Source organism: Corythoichthys intestinalis, chromosome 5 (assembly GCF_030265065.1).
Source record: "Corythoichthys intestinalis isolate RoL2023-P3 chromosome 5, ASM3026506v1, whole genome shotgun sequence".
Classification (NCBI taxonomy): Eukaryota; Metazoa; Chordata; class Actinopteri; order Syngnathiformes; family Syngnathidae; genus Corythoichthys; species Corythoichthys intestinalis.
Window position 1 is genome coordinate 11,664,516 of NC_080399.1, and position 22,673 is coordinate 11,687,188.

Genomic DNA, 22,673 nt, shown 5'->3' on the forward strand with positions numbered 1-22,673 from the left:
ATTTATGTGCCTACTTCTTACTGATCTGAAAAAAAATTGTATAAAAGTGCTGAGAACAATCTTTACTGTTTGTAAATTGAGGCAGGGCACACTGTTGATTGCTACAGCTCTCTTAGCAGCTAGGTTTACTACATGAGCAAGACATCCTATTTGTGGTCCGAATCCATCTGTGTCACGTACTGAATTAACAATATTTGCAACATTATCTATAGTGACTGGTATGGATTGATTTGGCGTTCTTAACTTCCATTCAGTCATGACAGTTTAGAATTCATCGATGTTGTATATGGACTACGTGTCCCATAATCACTCTGGGCACAGGTAGCCAATGGCATGGGACGTAGCACATCTAGTTTGCCATTTCATGATATCTAGTGTGTGCGCGCATTAAAAAAGTTAGCAAGCGCCGCTGAAGTCACGTCTGCTCATTACTACACAACGCCAGCATATGACAATCGACTTTCATAAACAGGACGAGTTTTGAAGCACAGCGCTCTTAATTTCATTCAGCTGTTCGTTGTCAAAGGGAGGTTGTTCGTAGCAGCCAAGTCGGTAACAATAGCCACGTTTACATGCTGACTTTTATTCATACCGATCCAAATCATTCCGATTGGAAATTTCAGATCAGCTGTTTACATGTCACTTCATCTATTCCGATCCAGCGTTTACATGTGACTGCCTTTATTCCGAAAGGACGTGTGACAACTGCCGTCTGACATGCGCAGAAGAATCAAAACAAAGCGTCACGTTGCAAAACGGAGATCGATCGTCGGAGTGCTGCTGTTTTAACTTTAACCCACTTGTTGTGTTTGTGGGGTCGTATCCGCTTCTGCTGTTTTGCTCTTTTGCCTTGTAGTAGCCGGTTTTCCACCGGTTTGTAATCTGGTCAACGCTCCGGTCTATTCCGGCTTCGTGTAACCTCTCGTGAACTTTTTTAAATAGTTCACTGTTCCTCGTTTTACGCCCGTCTAAGCGAGCAATTATATTCAATTCTTTTAAAGTTTGAATTAAATACAATCTTTCCGCCGGACTCCAATTAGGTGCGCTGTGCTTGGAAGCCATGTTGCAAGTGACGTTACTTACGTCACCAAGTGACGTCACCACGTCAGTACGGAGCATGTGCAGAAAAAACGCAACCAGACACCATTCTGCTTCCCTGTTTACATGATATAATTTTACTTCTAATCGGTTTGGGAAAAGGAATATTCCACCCCTGTGAATCGGAATGAAATTCCATTCGGTTTGGGCCTGTTCATTCCGAATGAGGTGTTCATATGGAACACATTTATTCGGTTTGAACAAATATTCCGATTGTAATTGGAATATTTGGCTCCATGTAAACGTGGCAAATGTTTTGGCGGACTTCGTTGTAAATATCCGGCGTTGTGCTGAAAAATAAGCCATAGATGGTCCACAGTCACTCCGAAGCACTGACGCAGCCGGTATACTTTGAACAATAGGATATAATGGGAACGATTGGCTCCGGCGCTAGTTTTTGCGGACCTGGAACGAAGATGCATTTTGCGCAGTTGGTAACGAGGAATCCGAACTTTTAATAGCACGTCTGCCGCACGCGCGCACGCACGTGCACGCAAGGCGATAAATCGCAGCGGAAAAATTACCGCCTTCATTTTTATTTATCGCGCGATAAATGGAATTATTGCATATTGCGACAGGCTTAGATATAGTTATTTATACCAATGATGGATTCTCCTGTGAAAATGCATTGCCTTTTCATTTTCTTTCCATTTGCGTGCACTTTTCATTGATATTATCAGAAAAGTATTCATCCTGATATGTACTCAATTTTAACGCATTCACTTCCACAGACAATGATAGACATTCAATTCATTTTCACCAGTCACTAGATCACTGCCAGCATCTCATAATTAAAAGGGATTGGACTTCCATCACCGTCAATGGTGCAGAATTGTGGTGAATGTGCTCAGTATTTTTTATTGCATGCATTCAGCACAAGAGTGCAGTCAGATAAGCTCCTCTCAAGCCTTAAGAGGAGAAGATTGACGTATAATTATGCAAGTTTGGGGAGTTTCTCCTAAAACTTCACGATTTGGAAATGGTAAAACCTTGTCGAAATCCGGCACAGCATTCTGCAAGGCAAGTGGAAGAAACTGAATTCCCAGCTTGGGGTTTCACTCAAGTCAGTGAAAAAGCAAAAGAAAAACATGCTGCAGGATAAACTTGTCCAAGTGTCAAACCTTCTGCCCGAAAAGCTTAGCGTCCACGGTGGAAAGTGAGTCTCGCATGAGGAAAATGTTGAGGAAGAAGTACAAATATAGCGAGTGGTGCTAAGTCCCCCTCTGAGACAAATAAAAGAGTGGTGGAAAAATTCAGAGGATGAAGCTGTCGAGAAAATGGGAAGCTCCCCCATCATAACCGTCAAAATAGTTGTCGTGGCAACTGGAGGTTTCAACTGTGTACAGCCAGGATAAACAATCAAAGCAGATGCTACTTGAAGAGAAAAATGTCACACAGAGTGGACAAACAGTACTATATGCTCCACGGCGATTATGTTCAGTCCACCTGCGCAATCTGAGGCTGTTTCAGTGCAGAGCCAAGTGCCCAATTTTCATTTAATGTCTATAGACCTTTTCACCGTGACGCCCAAAGCGATTGAGAAAACAGAGTAAATGGTTTGAAAGATAATTTGAACCTTCTTCGATCCTGTGTGAAGTGAGAGTCAAAAAGATGATGTTACCTGAGGTAAATTGCATGGAAGTGAGACAGAATGCCAGTCAGAATTTAACTTGTTTAAAAGTAGATGTGCCGGGAAATCATCCATAGCAATTATTGAGGGACTGACTAATTGAGTTTTCTATGACTCAGATTAATGGAACAGATGAGTTTTTTTGACACTGAATTGGAATAGCTTGTGGTAGCTTCTAGCTCGTCATCTTATCAGGTGAGACATTTCGGCTATTTTTTCCCCCTAGACCCATGGTCGGCAACTCAAAATGTTGAAAGAGCCATATCAGGGTCCCCCCAGGATTGATAAATCTAAATTCAAGACTTTTAAGAAGTTTTTTAATGCCATTTCAACTGAAAATTAATACTTTTTTCTCGCACCCATTATTAAGATAATATTGAATCATATTAAAAAAATAAAGCACTGAACATCAAATTTAACCTCAATTACTAAGTGTGTTTGACAAAACAATGCACATTTACTGAAGATACAATTAAAACACATTTAAATATAAGGTTTCAGATTTTTTTCCCCCAGGATAAAATGGATTTTACACTATTTTTGTAAAGCAACTTCAGAAATTACATTTGCAATACTACAGGTTTCCCTTTTAAGAGGACCTAGTCAAGGTGGTAGGTTGGTGATTGTCAAGTTGGTCACCTTAACTGGTGATTGACAAGTTGGTCACCTTAACTGTAAAGTGCTTGGGAAAATCTTGAAATTGGCAGTGAAAGTTTAAAAATCAGCCACTAAATGGCAGTAGTTTACCATTAATTACCACAACATAAAAAAGCTACACATGACCATTTCCCCTGGTAATTGTTTTTTTCTAATCACATTACAAGAAGTATACAAAACACATGTCAATCCTTTGTTAGCTATTGAAGACATTTCTTTTAATCAGATAGAGAAAATCCATACTCTTATTCAATCAAGAAAAACATTTAAATATACCAGGTGTTTTACTATCACCTACATTATAATTTGCCTATCACCATGCCTTGTTATTCAGATCAACGTTACCCCGCACTCGTTCCAATAATAGTGTCAACCGTGTTGTGTATCTGAGGGTGATGCTGGATCTACGACTCCGGTTTATCCATGCTAAGGCTAGTGCACCTGCCAATACCCCATTGAACATGGCTAACTCTTGAGTTAAAACTACGAAATTCATATTCATTCGAAAGGCAAACCATGCAGAAATACATTATTGCATCTAACACATTTTAATTGGAGAAATTGGCAACTTACTTTGAAATGTTAAGCAGGTCCACTGCCTTCGCATGACCCATAAACTGCGACACAAAGTATCTGGATGCGACTTGGTCGCCGATCCAATACCTCACATGCTGGTCCAACTGTTTGGACTTGGTCTTGTTGAGGCTTTCGTCGAACATAACAACTAAGGCATCTGAGCAGTTCCTTACGTTAGCACACAGTACTGTGCGATTGCCTGCTGTTGTGATGTTGATGCTAATGATGCTAACAGCGCGCACGCACGCGCAAGGTGCATTATGATTTGTAGTGCAGTGCATCGTAAAAATTCTACGCGTCATCTTCGTTATGGATTAAAAAAAGAAAAAAAAATTGTCACGGATATAATTTAGGTTGCACTGAGATGTTATTCAAAATTAAAACCATGGTGATAAAATTCCAGACTTACGAGCGCTAATTTAATACTTTTAATACCTTTAATAATGGAAAACTAAATTCAATGCTTTTTTAATACTTTTAATAACCCGCGGGTACCCTGCATATTGGAGCAAAAAAATATATATATATGTCGGGAGCCGCAAAAAATCAAAGCCTTGGTGAAGGCGGAAGTAGTAGCCGAAATAATGTCAGGTACCGTAATTTCCCAAATATAAGGCGCACCCGTGTATAATGTGCACCCCAAATTTACTTGTAAAATCTAGGGGAAATTATTGTACCCGTTTATAATGCGCACCCTAATTTTAGCACCAATAAATAGAAGAATACAAGAAAACAGAGCTCGTATACAGGTAAGGAAATGTAATTTTACTGACTGGTGAAACGCAGCACAAGCATAGCATATTGGTAGTTCAAAACATTACCATAACCTGAAAATATTTACGGTAATAATATGATTTGACAACTTCTCCAACTTACCAGTATCTAGGAGAAAACAAAACAGATGTGACTTTTCTTTTAAAGGCTGCTGTATAACTTGCTCGTTTCATCATGATGAATAAATGTTTCTTCCATGGATTGATACGGTAAAATGAAAGAACGTAAGTCGGAAATCCGAGAGAGCTCATCGCTGTCGACACGACAGTAACAATAGGAACTATTGTTATTTGGGTTTGAGTTTCCCGAGGGACAGACATAGTTGACGGACACACACAGGAAGTCTGTGTTGTTACGTTTGTTATGGTCCGAGTTGCGGAGCTGCAATAAACGTTGACTCAAATGAGTTCAAGAAACTAAATTCTGTGCTTTATGAAGAGTGAAAAAAGCAGAATTTAACACAGACGAAATCATTCGGCCAATCAGAGTGAAGTATTACCGAAACAAAATGGTGACGTCACGTACCGTAATGGTCGGCAACGGATCGCCGCATGCGTTTCTTCAACACACATATATGTAAACACATATAAATGCTGTATGTTTGTCATGCCTGAAGGGAAAATAAATGAAATGAAATATATATATGTATATATATATATATATATATATTTCTGTCTCCATCAATGTACCCGTTTATAATGCGCACCATGATTTTACAAGTTGATTTTTGGGAAAAAAGTGCGCGTTATATTCGAGAAATTACGGTAATTAAAACAACCTAAAACAATTGTCTGTGATAAAAGGAAAAAGTCAACTAATCTAAACATAAGTGTAGACAAAATGAACTAAACACAACTGTCATATGGTGGAAAACACTCAGGGGACTTACGTTTCCCAGTTTGACCAAATTACAAAATTGTGTGATACATTATTGGGAAGTTTAAAACCTCAATTTTCTGGGGGAAGAAAATTTTTGAACAGGAGGGCCTTAAAAAAAAAAAAAAAAAAAAAAATTTAAACAGCAAAACCCGAACTGGAGATGAGAGCACGGGAGAGAAGACGCCATGATTTTAACGAGATATTATCGCGTACTTACCTTGTTTTGATCCAAAAACTCCATGTAGCATGTACCGTAATTTCCCGAATATAACGCGGTCGCATGATCAGTCACTGCTGTTTTGTTGGCAAAACATCATTGGCTATTGATCACTTCGATTGATCACCATCATCGTGGATTACTAATTTAAAAGCATTCTTGTGAAGTGAAACCACTAAGAAATGTATCTTATAATTACTCTTTAAATGGCAGCATGTGATTATTTTTCTCTACTCTATTAGGCACTTAGTATAAGATTCTCCACTCGGCCAGAGGTTATTTTCTCCAGCTTTATGTGTGGTTTGTTGTGTAAACTTCCTCACGCTGCCCGCCCTTTCTATTGAATAATTGATACACCTTAATGTTTGCTAATTAGCCCCGCTTTCTCGGGTCCAGGTCGTTAGCGGTACTTTGATTTAATGATCTTCTCTCTCTGGTCGTCGTCTTCTTTTGCAGTCACAACACCAAGACCACGTCATGGTTGGATCCCCGGTTGGCCAAGAAGGCAAAACCCCCGGAAGAATGCAAAGAAGACGGTGAGTCCAAGAATTTCAAGTTAGTTATTTTTGTATTTCTACATTTGTGCTTATCGGAGTCAAGCTCCCGGTTGTATTGCATTGTATTGTTTCATCTCACCGCTTCCTGCTGTTTTTCTATCTGCTTCTCAATTTTGAGCCATGCTACAAAAATGTTGTGTTTATTCGGAGTGAGCCTCCCAGTCGTGCACTAAAACTCGTGTGTGATTTGTTTCCTTTTGTAGTAACAATACAAACTTGTTTCGGAAAGCAGCGTTTTATGAGAGTCGTTCCGCAGCAAGACTATTCGAGATCGTGTTTTGCTTTGTCAGTTTTTCTAACGTTTCATCCCAGGGTCGCCAAAAAAATGAACAGCGATACCTTGACTTGCAACTTTTCAGTGTTACAAGCACTTGCTTTGTCGATTTTCCGCTACTAAAGACTGAGCTCCGTGAGCAGGTGTTTGAGTAAAGCCAGGTGAAGTCAATCTTTAGGCTTTCACTGAGCTCACGAAAAGCTCTTAGATGCTTCAAAAAAATGATCAAGCTTTACTGCAACAGACTTCAAGTTGTTCAAAAGCTTCAGGGGGACGCTGACGATGATCGCCGAACTGAAGTCGGTGACAGTCATTAAGCTTCTCAAAGTGGAGCTGAACTGCAGGAGGGGACATAAAATACATCTTGCCAGGTGGCAATTTTGCAACACTGCGCAAATGTCACTTGGCAAACCAAAACTGTCAAATGCTGACAGACTAATTTCTGTCCAAAAGATATCGCAAAAATAAAATGTAAGACCATCATCGCTTTTGAAGCAACTGTCCATCTTAGAAAAAAAAATATGTGTGTGTTGATGCCATCGACAGGTGGTCACTTCCATTTGAACTAGGATGCCTGGCATTGAATGATCAATTTTCTGGGTAATGGCTGCCAGCCAGGAACCTGGCAGCCACAGTAAAAGGGTAATCGTTGCTTCTGCCTTACCCTTTCTTCTCTGCCTGGGTAGCCGTCCTGCGCTCCGCTGCGGTCCGCTTGCTGGACGCCGGTGTATCGGCTGGATGTCGCCTGTTCTGGCGGGGGACCCTGCCTTGCCCTGGGCTTGGTGGGCCGCTGGGGATCCCGTGGCGTGCTGTGCCAGTTAGGGGGCTGTGGCTCGTGGGCTGGGTGGGCAGGCAGGTACGGGAGCGGGCGTGGTGTTGGTGGTGCGTCCACTCTTCCCATCCCTCAGGGCTGGTTGATGGAAGTGCCGGTGGCCCGGGGGACCACCCTGGATCCCAGGGGGGTTGACGATGGCTCCTTTGTTGGGCTGCAGGTGGAGGGATGGGCTGCGCCTCGCCCTCCCCTGATTGCCCTCCCTCCCCGGCCTGGCTGGGTGGGGGCCGTGGCCGTGGGTTGGAGCCTGCGCGGTGTCTACACTCGTCTGCGTGGCTGTCGCATGTTTGGTGGGGCTCGCGTACGGCTGGATGTGATTGGGCGCGCTCTGGTCGGGGCTGGCAGTGGGGCGGCGTAGGGTCGGTTGCCAACGGGCTTACACTCACAAGAGATTCACACGATTACTGGGTTCTCAATCACAGAGCTTATTTTTATACATTCTACCCCTCCCAATCACTTAGCTTATAGACTTCCCCACCCCCTCCCCTTCTTTCCCTGGTCAACAGGCCCTCCACATGGTGTCAACTGGAAATACATCTAACTGACGATAGCACCAACATTATAATAGTTAGTCTAGGCGTTCAATATATTTCTTGTTGTTGGTGGTGTTTTTCTTCTCTTGTGTTTCTTTTCTTCCGTTCCCCCATAACCCCATCCTGTTCGCTGCTTTGTCAGAATAAACAAAATATGTTGAATGATCACAATGGGAGTAAGTCATACTCTCAATGTGAAACATTAAAATTGTTCAGACCAACCGGACACTTATGTAGACTTCCATTCTCCGTGTCAAACAGCTGAACAGGACAGGTTTAAAGGAAAAAAACAAATGATCAATTTTCAGTGCGTTTAAACGCAGCCAGCCCGAGTCTAAATTGATGGGATGTCTATCGGCGTCAATAACAGCTATTGAGTTAATTTATTATCAAGTATTAGAACAGCAGTTAGGTTGTTTATGTTTTCTCAGTTTAGAGTGTTGTAAGTGGTAATGGTGGTCAAGGTTATTGTGTGGTCAATGTAAAAACAGTTCACCACTTGAAGTTATGAACAACATGCAGTATACTTGACCTTCATGTAAAAGATGCTTGCTCAAAGCATTTCAAGCAATAGAACCTTGCACATGAATAAACACTGATACACTTGAAAATGGAAAAAAGTAGCTAAGAAAATAGGCACACACTCTTTATAGCTTCTGTACCTGTTGATTCTATCGCTGTCATTATCCTTTCTCTTTCTGAGACTCAGACGATGTGTTTTTCACTTCCTGGGTCCATTAATACATTCTTCTTCAATAGTCGGAACGATCTAAACTACTCGCTTTTGATTGGCTAGAATTGTACACTAATCCATCGCTACTTCGCGCTTCAAACTTCGCGCCCTCAGTCCATTGCAGTTTTTTTTTCCAATTTAAAAATAAAAAAAATACAGATGAGCTGTCCCAAGCCAATCGCGTGGTCTCTCCCTCCCTCCCGCTCCCTGCTCTTTGTTCGTCATGCCGTGCACTGGAGCTGCTTTTTAAAGTTAACGATGTTGACATATGTTTGTGTTTGATCTTGCCAGTCCCGAACTTCAAACGTGCCGCATGCGTCAATCATTGTTTAACACTTGCTGTGGCAACTCATTGTGTGTAAGTGAGCAGTTTGAGCTGAATTGAGTCGATGAAGCATTTAATAAAGACAAGCATTTTTGTACTTTGTTCTTGTTTAAAATAATTTGGTGGGCCAGAAACATGTTTAAAACGTATCATAATTATTACATTTGAAGTGCTTAAAAAACAATTATCAAAATATAATTTTTTTTTTTATTATACTTTGGGGGGGAGAAAGGGGAAATATGTCTTATATGTATCTCTTCTGAATAAATACATTGAACACACATAAACACCATTTTTTTTTTCGTGGGGGTGGTGTGCTATGCGGGTTTTCACTTATCACGGCAGGTTCTGGTCTCCAGTACACCACGAAAAACGAGGGATCAATGTATTTTCATTTAAAATTGTCTGCTATTTTATTTCCATTTTTCTTAAGTAAAACACATCATGAAAAAAATTGTCTTTTCACTTTATTTAACAAGATTATTTCCACTAGGATGCACATGATTAAGGTGTTGTCTATCGTTTAAAGTATGGAAATGGAAAATTTCCTAGTTTAATCCACTTACGGGCACAACCCGTATTTTTTTGTGATGTCAGATATACCCATGCGCATTCAAACTCATAAGACTTGAGCACAGATGCTTTTGATAAGGGTGTGAATGACATAATGAGGAAGGGCGGATAATTTGGGATACTGACATTTAATTGGTCAAAATAGTACCAATATTGATAAAATATCCGCATTGAAAATGTTGGATTTTTTATTTACATTTTCTTCATTATTTTACATTTAAAAAATGAAATTCTGAAAGTTTGAAAGTTTTTTTTCTTAATTTATTAAAGGGTACCACAGAGAGAAAGTCATGTAGTTCTTAAAAAAAATAAATGTTAGTATGAGTTATAAACATTTGATATTAAAACCCCTTTTAATGTTTTCAGGGAGACACAAAAAAGGTTCCTGACGCTAGGTCGGGATCAATAAAAAATAAAAAAATAAAAAACTGAAGGAAAACTGCCGTGAGAGGCAGACAAACGAAAAAAAAAAAAAAAACTAGGGCTGTCAAACGATTAAAATTTTTAATTGAGTTAATTACAGCTTAAAAATTAATTAACCGTAATTAATCGTAACTAATCGCAATTCAAACCATCTATAAAATATGGCATATTTTTCTGTAAATTATTGTTCGAATGGAAAGATAAGACAAGATGGATATATACATTCAACATATTGTACATAAGTACTGTATTTGTTTATTATAACAATAAATCAACAAGATGGCATTAACATTATTAACATTCTGTTAAAGCAATCCATGGATAGAAAGACTTGTAGTCCTTAAAAGATAATTTGGGTACAAGTTATAGAAATTTTATATTAAAACCCCTCTTAATGTTTTCGTTTTAATAAAATTTGTAAAATTTTCAATCAAAAAATAAACTAGTAGCCCGCCATTGTTGATGTCAATAATTACACAATGCTCATGGGTGCTTCAGCCCGTAAAATCAGTCGCACCCAAGCGCCAACATAGGGCGAGAAAACTCCAAAAAACACAAGTAACAAGTTGGCATTGCACTGTGCTGTCATTTTAATCTGTTTGAGCGGGGCATGTGCGTTAATTGCGTCAAATATTTTAACCTGATTAATTTAAAAAATTAATTGCCGCCCGTTAACGCGATAATTTTAACAGCCCTAAAAACAACACAATGATGCAACTAGCAATGAAGGGATCCGCAAACTGTCAAATAGCAGCAAGTCAATATCTCAGCAAGCCGCCTAGGATCGGTTTAAAGACACTGCTGATGAGCTGGAATTAGGCTACGTTCATACTACAGGTCTTAATGCACGAATCCGATTTTTTCGTGTTTTTCTGACTCGAGTGAGGCATTAACTTGACGGTCTGAACGTGACAAGTCGCATAGAACTGGACCATTTCAAATCCGATCTGGGTCACTTTCGTATGTGGTTCAAATCCGATCTGGGCCACATTTTTCCAGACTGTCGCGGCGGTCTGTACTGTCCACTCTCCCAAATCAGATTTCATGCAGCAATTACGTCATCAAATAGCGAGAGAGACGTTACCGTACCGGTGCAGCTGTGCGTTATTAGCGCCTAGCTTGCAGTGAACACGGCGTTTGGGGAAGGGCTGAGCTTGACAACAGTCATAAAAAATAAAAATGGGTTGAGGATAAGCCTGAGAATGATCGGTTTTCTGTCTGCTCCATATAAGCAATATTTCAACATTGCTTACACGGCCGAGAGTCGGGGCAAATTTAACCGTGTGTGTGTGACATGCACGGACAGTGCGTGCATGCTATCGATCCATATAAACTTTGAATATAAGCCTAAACGGGGATTATTTATGTCTGTTATTTGTGTCCTCCTTTTGAAAAGCAAAATATGATATCCCTGGAATGACGGATGACGTGTGTCATTTGTTTTGATGCTTCTGCGCATGCGGGTCTTCTTGCTCAACGCGTGTCGGACTGCGAATTACTGCGCATGCGTAATACTTGAACGGTCTCAATGGACAAAGGCAGTCTGAACGGGCATGCCAAAAAATCGGATTTGTGCATTAAGACCTGTAGTATGAACGTAGCCTTAGATGCAGGTACAACGTTGGGAACTCACTCCACAGCTCTGTAACAAAACAATCTGACCAGCAGCAGAATGTGACAAAGTCATGCCAGTCGTCATGCCAGCTTCGCTTGCTAGCTAGCACAGCTTTTCTCCCAGTCCAGCCCAACTGTGTCATCCCCATTGCGCGTGTAAATCATCGCGCCCCCCGTAGGTCAAAACATGTACTAAATTTTATAGATTTTTAAGTCAATTGCAATAATACATGTGTTTCTAATAACATATTTTAGTAAAATAGAACAATTGTTGCTTATTAGAGCCTACAAGTCTTTAAGTTCGAGGTTCCTTTAAAACAAGATTCTTTTTGCTGAGATGGTCATAAGTCTGGCAACACCTTTTGAATGTGTTTTGTGAGGGATGAAAGCCCAAAATAAAAATGATACACAACCTGAAATCAATTCATAGTAGCAGGGAAGCTGACATCACCATTGCTGTCATGTGTGGTGAAGTGAATCTCCAAAGACTTAATCAATTCCTTCTCCACATCTCAATCCCCCTCAGAGACCCCTACTGCAACCCATCACCCACCATCTATTCTCCTCCACATCCCCCTCACTTGTTCATTTTCTGTCATTCCCTCATCCCTCCCCGGTAAAGAGACAAAATGTGCCCAGAATTCCAAGTGCAGCGCTGGGCTCTGCATAAATGCAATCTTAGTACCACTAGACACACAAGCACGTACTGTTGTCATAGCAAACATTCTTTTACTACCTCAATGGAAGTAAGGATTACGTTTCACCTGTAGTTTAAAAAAAAAAAAAAAAAAGTGATTGTGTCTTTTTTTCTGTCTAGGGGTGATGATCTCAAAATTTCTGTTAATGGATGTTTAAATCAGCACTGGCCTTGTCTTTGACTGGCATGGACGCGTGGTTCGCTGCCGTTTCATTTGCAGCTGTCAGTCAGTAGACCTTGCAGGGAAAGAAGGAAAAGAATTAAACACACCTTAGGGGTTTCCGATCTGTAATCTGACATAAGTGAGGTAAATTAGACTATGTTTATAGGCTCAAACGCTCCATTTTCCAATGACGTCCGCCTCGTCAGTCCCGGAAAATCAATGGTGACACTCGACCCTGTAGAAGCTTCTCAAGGAGACAGTTTTTCGATGTACAGTTAACAGTGGCAGGCTATGTATTTGATATCTTGACCTTCAGTGGTGACTTACTCCACTTAATTCACCACAACCATTAAGTCACAATTGGAACACGTCCATACTTTATAATGTAATATAACGGCAAATAACTGCCGTGTCATGCATAGTATTTATCCAGTAAAATGACAATAGCAAAATATATATACATAAAATACATCATACTAACCGGGGTTGCTGATTAGTAAAATTAAATACAAAAGGTATGTTTTGGTAGTCATTAGGGGTGTGACAAAATATTGAAATGGTGATATACAGTAGGGTTGTTCCGATCATGTTTTTTTGCCCCCGATCCGATCCCGATCGTTTTAGTTTGAGTATCTGCCGATCCCGATATTTCCCGATCCGATTGCTTTTTTTTGCTCCTGAGTCAATTCCAATCATTCCCAATAATTTTTCCCGATCATATACATTTTGGCAATGCATTAAGAAAAAAATGAATAAAACACGGACGAATATATACATTCAACATACAGTACATAAGCACTGTATTTGTTTATTATGACAATAAATCCTCAAGATGGCATTTACAATATTAAGATTCTTTCTGTGAAAGGGATCCACGGATAGAAAGACTGGTGACTTTGTATATTGTGACTAAATTTTGACATCTAGTGTATTTGTTGAGCTTTCAGTAAATGATACTGTAGCCATGCCCAAATGCATGATGGGAAGTGGAACCATGACTGTGTGTCGTGCTACCAATTGATATATCTTCTCTGCGTTGGGAAATAACATAAGGTGTCAAGATAAAGATCAATTGCTACCTTGCTTCCTCACATTGCTTCCCTTGATATTTCTAATCGTAGGGAGAGGGATTGTAAGGCTTTAGCCAATTAAAAAAAGGCTCCAAAGGCTGCCAAATTTCACTCTACTTTTACGCTGCCTTTTATCTCTCTATATAGGTAAAATGGCACCATTACAGATTGAGCGCGACAGTGGGTCGTGCAGCGCATGCATTAATTGCGTTAAATATCTTAACGTGATACATTTTTTTTTTAATTAATTACCGCCGTTATCGGGATAAATTTGATAACCCTACCTTAAGCCTAAACGAAAGACTCTGGATGAGTGTAACATATTATGTTTGTAACGTTAAATACAATTAGAAAACGATTTAATAAAAAAAAAAAATATATATATATATATATATATATATATATATATATATATATATATATATATATATATATATATATATATATTAAAAAAAGGCATGGCCGATATTTTTTTGCCAATTCCGATACTTTAAAAATGACGTGATCGGACCCGATCCAGTAGTTCCTTCAGTGTGAACGCGGCTAATGTATTGGGTTGGATCTGGCCCTTGGGCCAAAAGTTTGACACCTTTTATTTTACAGTCTACATATCTATTCGTTCTAAAACTACCCCCAGTTGACCAATGCAAGCAGCTGCAAAATTACCATTCAATTGACGCAAAAACTGAGAAAAACTGCTTAATAGGCACGGTAATGCTGAGTGCCATTTTCCTCATTAAAAAAAGAACATTACAAAATGTTTTTTGGGAGGCTGGAACAGATTAATAGCATTTCCATTCATTTCAGCTGACTGTAACTATCAATCCACACCCCGCCGAGCATGCAAAGTCTGCCCGGCAGTGTACTCCTGTAGTCTGGCTCAGTGTAATATCTGGGGAAGGGAGCGCCGCAACTGCCAAAAACGCAAACAAACATTTATGAAGCTCCTGGATGAGAGAGCACATCCTCTGGAGCGAGTGCCTTCCAGCGGTGGGAGCCAGGAAACATTATTTTTATCAGTCAAAACAGCCGCTCGGACGAAGGAGGAGGCATGCGCGAGAGCAATAATCCAACGCCCTGCTCGAGCTCATCCTCATATTGTTCTCCATCCACGATGGCTCTCTTTTCACTCTGTGCAACAGTGCATTTCAGCACATATTCAGCAGCAATGATGCATGCACTCATTAAAAATGTATGTATTTGCTCAACGTTACAACTTATTTTCTTGTCATGTCATGTCAAAGTAACACATAATTAAAATTTTACAAGTAAAACTACTGTGTAATATAGAGTGTAGCTGAAAACATTGTATTGTTCAGTATGTTGCTATGTTATCGTCGAGTGGGTTATAAAAGTGGTTTTAAACACTGATTTACGATAAATTTAAGCATCTTTTTACAGATTATTGACTTCCATTGATAGCGATAGACGTCCGATCTATTTGAACTGGAAGGCTAACTAAGCAGCGATCATTCGTAAGGCAAGGCAAATTTATTTGTACAGTATAGCACAACTGAACACAGTATAAATTAATGTGCTTTAAATTACATTAGAATCAACAAGAAATGATTAAAACAAAAACATTCAATTCAGCAATAGAAATAAAACAAATAAAAGGGTATATAAATGTCATATTAACCCTTTCATGCATGGATTACGATTTAATTGAGTTTTTTTTAGTGTTTTGCTAATGTTCACACCGAGAGGGGTTTCAAATTTGCAACCCACGGGACAATATTTTGCAGCCCTCATTTGACATCCAGTTGTAGTTTTAGTGTTGCCCGCATCTAATATACAATAGGCAATGGAGAAAAAAAACTAGGAATTGTTTAAAAAAAACAACAACAATAATAATTGAAGAATTAGTTTTGGGGGAAAAAAATGAAATAGTAATAAGTGAAAAAGAATCTTAAAAAAAAAAAAAAAAAAAAAAACGACCCCATGAAGAATAAAAATTGTTAGGTTTTGTGTTTTTGTTTTCTCCTAGTGTGACTTGTCTCTGTAATTGCCCACTGATTTCACCTGTTGTTCATGCCCCTAGTGTATCCTCCAACCTGCATCCTCCTGTGCTCACCTGTTCCTCGTTGTCTCGTTACCCCGTCTGTGTAAATAAGCTCCCATTTTCTTTTCACTCCTTGTTGCGTCATCGTCAAAGTCTATGTCAATCCCCATGTGCTCGTCAGAGTTTGTTCTCCACAGTTTTCACCGTCCAAGCCCTTGTTCTCCTCAATAAGTTTTTTATACCCAGTCTTTTTTTAGTTTCTTTGGATCATCCCAGCCTTTGTTTTGCACTTTGTTTTATATGTTTAAATATATCAATGATTCTAAATAAAAGTTTAAAAAATATATTCAAACAAATTGTAATAAAGTGGTGAAAAAAGAAGATTAAAGACATAAATTCATAAATAAATGTGGCCTATAAAAAAATATATTTAGGTTTTTGTTTTGTTTTATAAATCGTGACCTCACATCTTTTAACTCAGTGTTGATGGCAAATTATGTCCGATCCATTTTAACCAGGAGCAGTTTTTGTCAAAGATGATAGAAAAAAAATTTTTTTCAATTCAATTTTTTTTGATGATGGTGAGCTAAAATAGTGTCTTGGGAGACTAAAACATAACGGGACGAACGCCAGTTTTCGTCTGACGAGACGAGATCGAGATGAAAATGTGCCGTAGTTTCCATCATAAGTCTTTTGTATGTGTAGTTAGCCTGCATCGTAGCAGTGATTGGTTGTGTCACTAATGTGACGTGCTGCGCTCCCATCCACCAGTCCTACAGTACATACACACTTACTCACCGTTGTCCTTTCCAGGCGCCAGACTTACTTGTTTTGAAAACATGTGGTAAGATTTGTTTTCATATCTTGCCCAGAGAGAATATGCGTTTGCCTTTAAAGGTCTGTGCTGAGTGATCATCATACACTAAATGTAACTTGTTGCATTAGCTAAGCATTAGCATTTAGCAAGGCAAGCTTGGACTTTTTTTTTTTTTTTTTTTAACATGCAGTTCATGGCGTCTAGGTACTGTTTTCCTGCTGAATGTATATTATCATCAAGAAGATGGTGATGTCCTTTTAGACTGAACAATTATGTACTCCTCTGTCAATATTCATTCCAAAATATTTGGAAACCTTTTATTTATTTTTGGACTAAAAGGCTGATTTCCAGCCCCGTATTTTCAGCAATCTTCTCCCACGAATTGCCATTTGGCAATCTTCATAATGTCTTGACGAGACATTGTACAAGTTGTCGTACTTGCTGTTCGTTGATACTCTCGTCGGCTTGGTCCATTTTTGCGTGTAGCAAAATCATGTTTGACAATGGCGGTGATTTCGCGCTGAACCAGGAACAACAGTCTGAGCGGACCAATTACATTTAATTTCCACCACGACATATGCGTCGACGTGACACGAAGTCACAAAATTCAGGAGGTGAACGTCAGGCTACGGCGCAGGTCTGACGCGGAAGCACAACTCGGATTTAAGGAAACTACTCAGATTACTGGTTTGAAAAAATGAACGCGTTAGATTACTCGTTACTGAAAGAAAATAATCAGATTACAGTAACTCGTTATCTAGTAACACGGTAAAGAAAGGGAAAGCAAATTTATTTATACAGCACAATTAAACACAAGGCAATTCAAAGTGCTTTACATCCATACATAGTCCAAGAGGTTAAACTGTCGAAGATTGACGTGGGGGGCATTTTGGGAGGGATTTAGTGTAACAATTGTTAATCTGGAGATGCAGGTGCACACAGTCTGTTTTATCATTAGTACTTTGTGTGTAAAGAATGCTACGAAGTCATTACAGGACACCTCAGATACGAATTCCTGAGGTACTGATACTTGTGGGTTGGTCAGTTTGTCAACAACAGAAAACACAGTGCGGGTATTGTTGGTGTTTCTACTAATGATCTCTGAAAAATATGCCTCTCTAGCATTTTTCAGTTCCTCGTTGTATTCGACATAGTTTGCCGGATGACAATGACATCTGTCGTAAACATTCATTAATGCTCTTGATAGTGTTATAATTATGACGGTCTTATGACGCCGCTCTCAAATAAAGTGTTACCTATTAACCCAAATAAATCAACAAATAAGCCGCGCTGGACTATAAGCCGCAGGATACTGAGAGAGGGAAAAAAGTAGCGGCTTATAGTCCGGAATTTACGGTAGTTTGTTTAGCCTGAGAGGATTTTTGAACAATTTTGGAAGCAGTGTCCAAAAAAATTAAAAGCGGGGGGAGGGTGGGGTGTTTGTGGTGAATCAACAATCGATTTATAATCGAATCGGAGCCTCTGAATCGTAATCATAATCGAATCGTTAGGTGCCCAAAGACTCCCACCTCTACTGATCACCCTCACATTTTCAGAAATAGTCATATCACAGAAGTTTTTAGTTGTTTAGGTTCTCACTTGATTGGTGGGCATGCCTTCCCTAAACCCGGAATTTTGTACACAAGCAATTAAAAAGTCAATTTTCCCGTTCCTTTGACTGTTTTTGCCTCGTGCTGAATAATTAACCGGCGTGCGAAAAACTGTGGTGTTGCTGCGCTTCCATTTTAAAACCCACGCGACATCCCTACTGTGCACTGAGTGACGATATGAAGTCAATCTCCTCGTTTTGGCTCTCATTATTACGCATGAAGTATGGGCCAGTAAAATATAGATGCAGACACAGAGAGTGAATAAAACAATGCATGAACATCTTGACGAGGCGCTTTGCGAACTACTCATTTGCCTTGAAGGCCTTACCAGTGGCAAGACAAAAAAAAAAAAATCACTCTTGGAAGTTGTGCTTTTGTTTCTTGTCTCTGCTCTCCTTATGTCACGGATTTGTTTTTGTTCCACTCTGTCATTCTTTTTTGCAGTGTCACACTCAAACCTCATTGCCGATTCCCTTTTCTGGTTCTCCCGTGTTGCGTTCTGGTTGATTTGAGGAGACGCTTGTTTGTGTTGACGCGGTTGAGTGAAAGTGTAACTAACGCCTGCCACGCATGCATACAGTATATTTATGTATCATATAGCTATATATAGGATGTGACAGTCTGTCAGAGTTCAAAGGCTCGTCAGGCGCCTCCTTTTCATGGGCGACACGGGCTCATATCTCCTCTCGGCGTTTCAAACGACAGCGTGCTTGTTGCCGCGTATTCTGCCTTTGATTAAGCTCTCAATCCCCACACAGCCATCAATGTAACTTCGCGTCCCGGATTAGCGACAAGAAGCTTCGCCGAGGCCACCTCATCAGCGCCCTGTCTGTGACCGAGTCAAGGATGAGGAGAGCAAGAGAAGTTGCATTTGATAAGCTAGACTAGACACAGTAGGATTTGAATTAAATAGTTATTGAAAACCACTGTGTCAAGTGAAATATACAAAGTATGTTAAAATAGAATAGAAGAATAGAATAGCCCATTATTGTTACTATACAGTTGTATAATGAAATTGTGGAGCATCTCCCTTTACAGTGCAGGACAAGTTAAAATCTCGAAAGTTACAGTGGGGAAAATAAGTATTTAGTCAACCACTAATTGTGCAAGTTCTCCCACTTGAAAATATTAGAGAGGCCTGTAATTGCCAACATGGGTAAACCTCAACCATGAGAAACAGAATGTCGAAAAAACCCAAAAAGTCACATTGTTTGATTGTTAAAGAATTTATTTGCAAATCATTGTGGAAAACAAGTATTTGGTCAATACCAAAAGTTCATCTCAATACTTTGTTATGTACCCTTTGTTGGCAATAACGGAGGCCAAACGTTTTCTGTAACTCTTCACAAGCTTTTCACACACTGTTGCTGGTATTTTGGCCCATTCCTCCATGCAGATCGCCTCTAGAGCAGTGATGTTTTGGGGCTGCCGTTGGGCAACACGGACTTTCAACTCCCTCCACAGATTTTCTATGGGCTTGAGATCTGGAGACTGGCTAGGCCACTCCAGGACCTTGAAATGCTTTTTACGAAGCCACTCCTTTGTTGCCCTGGCTGTGCGTTTGGGATCATTGTCACGCTGAACCACCCAGCCACGTCTCATCTTCAATGCCCTTGCTGATGGAAGGTGATTTTCACTCACAATCTCTCAATACATGGCCCCATTCATTCTTTCCTTGACACAGATCAGTCGTCCTGGTCCCTTTGCAGAAAAACAGCTCCAAAGCATGATGTTTCCACCCCCATGCTTCACAGTGGGTATGGTGTTCTTCGGATGCAATTTAGTATTCTTTCTCCTCCAAACACGAGAACCTGTGTTTGTACCAAAAAGTTCTATTTTGGTTTTATCTGACCATAACACATTCTCCCAGTCCTCTTCTGGATCATCTAAATCAGTGGTGTCCAAACTATTCCACATAGGGCCGCAGTGGGTGCTGGATTTCATTCCTACCAAACAAGACGACATCTTTTCACCAATCTGGTGTCTCACAAGTGTAATCAGTTGATTGCAGTCAGGTGCTGCTTGTTTTAGCACAAACTTCATTGGTTAAACTGTCTGTGCTCGATTGGTAGGAACAAAAACCAGGACCCACAGCGGCCCTTGAGGACAGGTTTGGACACCCAGGATCTAAATGCTCTTTAGCGAACTGCAGACAGGCCTGGACGTGTACTGGCTTCAGCAGGGGGACACTTCTGGCAGTGCAGGATTTGAGTCCCTGGCAGCACATTGTGTTACTGATAGTAGCCTTTGTTACTGTGGTCCCAGCTCCCTGTAGGTCATTCACTAGGTCCCCCCTTGTGGTTCTGGGATTTTTCCTCACCCTTCTTGTTATCATTTTGACGCCACGGGGTGAGATCTTGCATGGAGCCCCAGATCGAGGGAGATTATCAGTGGTCTTGTATGACTTCCATTTTCTAACAATTGCTCCCACAGTTGATTTCTTTACACCAAGCATTTTACCTATTGCAGATTCAGTCTTCCCAGACTGGTGCAGGTCTACAATTTTGTCTCTGGTGTCCTTCGACAGCTCTTTGGTCTTGGCCATAGTGGAGTTTGGAGTGTGACTGACTGAGGCTGTGGACAGGTGCCATTAATACAGGTAACGAGTGGAGCCTCGTTAGACCTCGTTAGAAGAAGTTAGACCTCTTTGACAGCCAGAATCTTGCTTGTTTGTAGGTGTCCAAATACTTATTTTCCACTCCAATATGGAAATAAATTCTTTAAAAATCAAACAATGTGATTTTCTGTTTTTTTTTTCCCACATTCTGTCTCTCATAGTTGAGGTTTACAGGCAATTACAGGCCTCTCTAATCTTTTCAAGTAGGAGAACTTGCACAATTTGTGGTTGACCAAATACTTATTCGCCTCACTGGATAAAGACTGGTGAACGGAGGTCAGAGGAGGACCACTGACAATTTTGGCAGAACTGTACGTTTTTGCGAAATTAAAAAAAAAAATCCTGATGTACTTTAGTATCCTGAAATTTTTTATGTATAAATAATGTGATTTCTGTAGGACAATTACCGTTTCAAAATTTCACTTTTGGGGGCAAACGGTAATTTTATGTGGTGTCAAACAAAAAAGGGCCTGCGTCGTGCCAGCAATCCAGTCGTTTTGGTGTATGAATGTTGTCGGTGGGTCAAACGGTTTTGGCTGGGCAGCACGCCGAAAAAACGCGATTAAGAAAGATAAAAAGGACTATGGATTATAGCATTACATGCTAAGCTACCATTAATAAGTACAATCACTACAATGAAAGAATATACTGTATTACATCCTATCCTTATGGCTTATTAGGGGGTACTCGTTATTTTGTATTATAAACGAGTATGCCCTAATAAGCCGTTTTGCTCTTGTCGCACACCCCGAATTAACATTTATTAAATTTTTGTGGGTATTATTTCCTTTTTATTGTCTCTTTTAACCTTGGGAACATTTGTTTTAATGAACATGATATTTCAGATAAGAATTATAATTCTTGGAACATGTCTTCCACAACTTGCATGCAACCCTTATACCAGAACCTTTTATCTTTGTAGAAGAAAGGAGTGACTCACACGATACTCTAGCTTTGACATTATCAAACAGTTTTCCAAAAAAAAATGGGTCGAGCTAATTCATATCCTGTCTTTTATTTTTCATATATTTATAAAATAGCTTTGATTCAATGTCTGACTCTACCTCATGTAACCCTTTAGTTCATACAATCAGAATAAGACAATAGATTCCATCCTGACTTATTTACTTAAGTTTGTCGTTTTGATCAGCAGTAACAGCCATAGACTTCACTATCAGTTGACAAGACAGCTCCCACAAACATTGCGCCACGCCTTCCAGTTTGGGGCCGACCTTGCCTGCCACGGCCAGACTGTTCTCCCTGTATTTTTCAAACACTGTGAGAATAGTCTGGGACCCAGCCCATTAACGCAGGGGTCCCCAACCTTTTTTGCACCACGGACCGGTGTGATTTGGGTCTTTTTTTCACAGACCGGTGTTCTGTAAAATTTCGCACCCTTATAAAATTTTGCTCCCAAAGCTTTTGTGGCGGTGAAAAAAAGCCCTCTTTTACAGTGCCCTCCATAATTATTGACACCCCTGAAAAAGATGTGTTTTTTAGCTTCTAATATATATATTTTTTATTCAAATAATATGGGACCATAATGGAAAAAAAGAGAAAAATCAAACCTTCAATACAAGTGCATTCATTCAGTGGGGAAAAAAATCCCACATAAAGAAAAAATTATTTGACATCAAATAATGTGTGTCACAATTATTAAATCTAAATCCTGGTCTCACACAAAAATACACATGGTCCCAGGCTTCAACTGGGACAGTGTGCTTTGGTCAGATGAAACCAAGATTGAGCTTTTTGGCAACAAACACTCTAAGTGGGTCTGGCGTGCCACGAAAGATGCGCATGCTGAAAAGCACCTCATACCCACTGTGAAGTATGGGGGTGGGTCAGTGATGCTGTGGGGCTGTTTCGCTTCCAAAGGCCCTGGGAACCTTGTTAGGGTGCATGCATGGCATCATGAATGCTTTGAAATACCAGGACATAGATCAAAATCTGTTGCCCTCTGCCCGAAAGTTGAAGATGGATCGTCACTGGGTCTTTCAGC

The 22,673-nt window shown here is 40.0% G+C and overlaps 1 protein-coding gene across 9 annotated transcripts in view; it reads left to right on the top strand.

Moving 5' to 3' along the window:
- The window catches only part of LOC130916723 (membrane-associated guanylate kinase, WW and PDZ domain-containing protein 2-like), a 368,356-nt gene that overhangs the window by 210,565 nt on the left and 135,118 nt on the right, over positions 1-22,673 (top strand). For all 9 annotated transcript variants that reach the window (XM_057837639.1, XM_057837641.1, XM_057837640.1 and 6 more), the window contains exon 6: positions 6,288-6,367. In XM_057837639.1, the coding sequence (XP_057693622.1) occupies positions 6,288-6,367 (80 nt within the window). The remainder of the gene's footprint in view (positions 1-6,287; positions 6,368-22,673) is intronic.